Consider the following 5502-nt stretch of genomic DNA (forward strand, 5'->3'; position numbering starts at 1 on the left):
CGGTTATCGTCATTTTTCTCCTCACGAGCAGTCAAGCATTACGCGGAGGGGACATGTACACTGATCATCAGGGCACTGATGATCAGTGTGCCGTGATGATCAGTGTAGCCCCAGCAGTGCCACCTGTCAGTGTCCATCAGTGCCTTGTGTCAGTGCTCATCCGTGCCACCTGCCAGTGCCCATCAGTGCCACATCAATGCCACATATCAGTGCCTACCAGTGCACATCAATGCCACATATCAGTGCCCATCTGAGCTGCCTTTCAGTGTCACCCATCAGTGCCAGTCAGTGTCACGTATCAATACCAATCATTGCCACCTATCAGTACTGCCATTCAGTGCCACCTACCAGCACCAGTCAATGCTGCCTATCAGTGCCAGTCAGTGTCGCCTAACAGTGCCAGTCAGTGCTGCCTATCAGTGCCATATATCAGTGCTGCCTTTCAGTGCACATCAGTGATGCCTCTCAATGCCCATCAGTGCCACCTACCAGTGCCTCCTCATCAGTGCCCATCAGTGCCACCTATCAGTGTCCATCAGTGCAGCCTATCAGTGTCCATCACTGCAGCCTCATTAGCGCACATCAGTGAAGGAGAAAAATCACTTATTTACAAAATTTTATAACAAAAACTAAGAAAAAACAGGGTTTTTTTTCAAAATTTTCAGTGGTTTTTGGTTTGTTTAAGAAAAAATAAAAAACACAGAGTTGATTAAATACCACCAAAATAAAGCTCTATCTGTCATAAAAAAATTATAAAAATTTCATATGGGTACAGTGTTGCATGACCGCGCAATTGTCATTCAAAGTGTGACAGCACTGAAAGCTGGAAATTGACCTGGGCAGGAAGGGGGTATAAGTGCCCTGTAGGCTTGTGGTTAATGTTAATATTTGGCCTCAGTACTGGATGAGAGTAGAAATACAGTGTCTCAGTGTACAATACTGCTTGTTTTGTGTACTGAAAGTACTCAGTTAGGATGGTAATTACTTCTATTTTCTTATGTAAAATCTCTGCCCTATCCAGTATTGTATCTTTGTATTTTAAATGCTTTCTTTGCACAATAAAGATTTACAAAATAATTCAGCAGAACTATAATGCTTAATCCTAAACCTCTGTATTCGATGAATTCCAGGAATGAGGGGGGGGGTGTACTCTTAGCATGAAGGAGGGTGTTACAGTCTGACTCCTTCCAATATAACAATGTCTCCAAACTGGTGCTAGAACATACCTTATGTTGATATCAAGGAGCTAATCTGTAGATAAGGAGAAGGTAGTGTCAAGATAATGGGGTTTATTCAATACAGGAAAATAGATTGTTCACTTTTAAAGGTTAATTTTACTTTGCAAGGGAATTATAACCAGAGTTTAGTGAATGAGGTTAAGCTCTGCCAAATGTCATCATCCAATCATGTGCAACAGGCCTGGACTGGCCATAGGGCACACCAAGGCAGGGCCACATGTCCTAACAAGAGCTGGCTGGAGGAATCCTCCCTGTCCAGGAATAACCCTCGCTTGCTCCCTGATATTTCCTCTCCCACTGGCTGGCAGCTAATCCAACTGTGACCTGGAATGTCAGTGGATTGCCAGTGTGCATATGTGGGTTCCAGGACTGCTGAGAGCGGGCTATAGGGTGCTGCAGGTAGAAGGAGTGATCGGGGCAGCATCATAAAGAGTTGAGGAGGGGGGATGCAGATGATGGCCAGGACTGGGAGGAGAGGATGGTGGGTGTGTGATGTATAATGATCTTCCTGTACATACATCCTGGCTGCTGCTGTAATAGTGAGAAGTGTACCATATATCATCATGTTATCTACATACAGCAATCAGCCAACACAGCACCAACATTATTTATTTATTTCAGGTACTTATGTAGTGCCATCAATTTACACAGCACTTTACATATATATTGTACATTCACATCAGTCCCTAACCCTCAAGGGGTGTACAATCTAAGGTCCCTAACTTACATTCATATATACACATATTAGGGCAATTTTAGACAGGATCCAATTAACCTACCAGCATGTCTTTGGAGTGTGGGAGGAAACTGGAGTACCCAGAGTAAACCCACACAGGCACAGGGAGAACATGCAAACTCCAGGCAGGTGGTGCCGTGGCTGGGATTTGAACCAATGACCCTAGTACTAGCAGGCAGAAGTGCTAACCATTTAGCCACTGTGCTGCCCATAATACTTCTATTCCCGTGTGTATAGCTAAGTACACAGAGGGGTTGATTTACTAAAGGCAAATAGGCTGTGCACTGCAAGTGCAGTTGCTTTAGATCCAAAAGGAAGCTCTGAACTGATTTGATGCTCTGCTGATTTCTTTCATCCAATCATGTGCAAGCAAAAATGCTGTTTTTTTTATTTTCCTTGCATGTTCCCCTCAGATCAAGAGCAACCGCACTTTCAGTGCACTTGGAGTGCACAACCTATTTGCATTTAGTAAATCAACCCCAGTGTGTCTATTGTGTAAATGGGTGGTACTCTGCAATTCCTGAAGAAATTCCTTCTGCATGTAGTGTCTTTCAAAGAGCAGTAATGGGTACCTCAGTGTACACAGTGCAGAGTCCGGAGGACAACCTTCCACCAATAACAGCACAGTGTACACAGTGCGGGGGTCCTCACTATGTTCAGCCAACCAAACTATAGAGGCCCGCTGTATATAACATAGTGTGCAGGGGACCAGAGTGTGCAGAGTGCAGGTGTCTGGAGTATGTAATGCACAGCAGTTCTACAGAGTGTGGGGGTGTGGAGTATGTAATGTACAGTATATTGTACAGAGTGCAGGTGTCTGCAGTATGTAATATACAGTATGTTCTAAAGAGTGTGAGGGTCTGGAATATTTAATGTACAGCATGTTCTACAGAGTGTGGGGGTCTGGAGTGTTTACTATACAGCATGTTCTACAGAGTGTGGGGGTCTGGAGTATTTAATGTACAGCAGAGTGTACAGAGTGCAGTAGTCCAAGATATGTAACATACATCACAGAATACAGTAATCATTGGAAAAGTTCCCCGTTACATTGGTGTTCAATAAAGTTGTATTCCCTTATATTGGTGGTCAGAGAAGAAAGGCTCCCTTACAGTGATAGAACAGTATCATATATTTACATAATTCCAAATGATTTTACAGTAAATGTAGCAGGCTAAAGATAATTAAAAGACATTGAGAAATCAATAGTTGTCATCATTTGTAATTGGTTTTAAAAAAATAAAATGGGCTGCTCAGTCTAAAATGCCCGGGCCTATATTTTTCTCCCAGTCCAGGCCTGATGTGCAATCCAAAATGCTGTTTTTTTACATTTTCCTTGCACATGATTGAGTAGTATTTGGAAAGTGAAACTTCACAACATTCACTAGTCTCTGGAAAAAAAGGCTCTCGTATAATGCAACTTCCTATGCAAAGTGAACAGCTTATTTGACTTTAGTAAATCAACCGCAATAGCTGTATGTAGTACACTGACCAAATTAACTGAAAATGTTAGATCTTGTGTTTGAGTGAACCCTTAAAGTCCCCATTTTTCCATGATCTCCTCCCCTTTATTTTGGGGTGTTATTATGGAAATTATAATTGTGGTAAGCATCAAGATAACCCATAGCAAATCTATCGGAAATTCCACAGGAGGGTGATTGATGTATAGATTCAATCAATGCTTCCCTTGATATGGGAGGATGACAGTGTATAGGAATGTTAACATCCAGAGCAGCTAAGTATGCATCAGGGGAATGTGACCAATATCAAGCAATGCCTGCATCCCAGAAACAATGGCATAATGGCAACTACTGTTTCCAGAACAATTGTCCACAAGAAGCTTAAGAGGCTGTAATAATGAGTTGTCTAGGCGGGTGAGTGGAGTTCTGATGAAAATGCCATATTGTATATATTATTACAGGACACTTAGGGAGCTATTTACTAAAACCGGAGAGTGCAAAATCTGGTACAACTGCATAGAAACTAATCAGCTTCCAGGTTTTATTGTCAATGCTTAATTAAACAAGCTGAAGTTAGAAGCTGGCTGGCTACCCAGCTGCAGCAGATTCTGAGTACACCAGTTTCAGTAAATCTACCCCATAGTGTATTGAACCATGAGGAACTCATGTTTTCAAGATCACCCATTTAAGAGAGCCTTAGTAACCAGTACATCCAAGATTTCTTTATGCCGAATACCCAGATCTCCTGGTAAAGTAGTATAAAATGTTGATTTCTTAACGGCACATAAGTTGTTCACTTTATAAGGGAATTTTCAGTTTAGAAAGGAAGGAATTTTTGTTTAGCTTAGTGAATGTTTCTTGAACTTACCAAACATATCTGCCACTGCTATTTGTACTACGTTATTACGTAAGCAGAAAATGAATGGGCTAAGAACAGGGGTAACAAATATTGTTACAATGCTGACAAGTTTATTAAAAGACATATAATAATTTCCCTTTGGGATAACGTATAAAAAAATTGTTCCACCATAACCAATGCATACAAGAAATAGGTGAGAAATACATGTGGAGAAAGCTTTTTTTCGCCCAGTGACTGTAGGTATTTTAGAGATGGTGACTACAATCATTACATATGTCCAAACTGTAATACTTAAAGATCCAATAATTATAAAAGAAAACATTATGAAATCCAATAACTGAAGAAAAGTAGTGTCCATGCAGGCAAGTTTCAGGATAGGAAAAGAGTCACAAAAAAAATGATCTATCGTATTTGATTTACAGAAGGGCATTGTTGCTTTAAAAAAAGCTGGTGTGAGATCAATGAGAAAACCTCCAGTCCAAGACACACTTGCAAGGAGGAAGCAGGTGTTCCAGTTCATGATATTTACATAGTGAAGAGGATTGCAAATGGCTACATAGCGGTCGTAGGACATTACTGTTAGTAGCATAAAATCAGCTGTACCTAATGCAAAGTAAAAGTAACACTGAACAAAGCAGCTCACAAATGTTATGGTCTTTTTGAAAGACAATAATATGGCAAGAAGTTTAGGTATCACAACAGATGCAATACCTATTTCAAGTAGTGAAATATTTCCAAGGAAAAAATACATGGGCAAATGTAGTCGTACATCACAACATGTCACACTTATTACAACAAGATTGCCAAAAATAATAACAAAATATGCAAACAAAAACAAATGAAAAAGGATCATGTCTAAAGCATAATCTAGTGGAAATGCAATCAAGATAAATTCAGTCACATTGATCTGTTGCATTTTGAAAATATGAGATCATTCAAGAAATAAAAAAAATATAAAACATCTTGGATAAATAAAATTATCATAATGTTAATGTTTTAACCTAATTTAACAAATATTAACATTTACATATGTAAAGCTATGCATTTCTACCAAACAATATACAAATACAAATGTAATACAAAACAAATAATTGAGTAATTGTTATTATTTAAAAACAGTTTTTTTAAGAAGAAGAACTTTCTGCTTTGAAAATGAAAAATTACAATTGCATTACAATGAAAAAATCTCAAAAAATCTACTCTAGGATGTTA

At 39.4% G+C, this 5502-nt stretch overlaps 1 protein-coding gene across 1 annotated transcript; it reads right to left on the minus strand.

The window, feature by feature from the left end:
* Nucleotides 1-4270: 4270 nt before the first annotated feature.
* Nucleotides 4271-5206, minus strand: LOC149445218 (olfactory receptor 6J1-like). The gene has a single exon (XM_089654071.1). It carries the CDS (start codon nucleotides 5204-5206, stop codon nucleotides 4271-4273), a length of 936 nt encoding a protein of 311 aa, XP_089510197.1.
* Between the last annotated feature and the right edge of the window lie 296 nt (nucleotides 5207-5502).

The sequence above is a fragment of the Staurois parvus genome, unplaced genomic scaffold, assembly GCF_062004578.1.
Source record: "Staurois parvus isolate SC_StPar_1 unplaced genomic scaffold, SC_StPar_1.0 ptg000738l, whole genome shotgun sequence".
NCBI classification, from domain to species: domain Eukaryota; kingdom Metazoa; phylum Chordata; class Amphibia; order Anura; family Ranidae; genus Staurois; species Staurois parvus.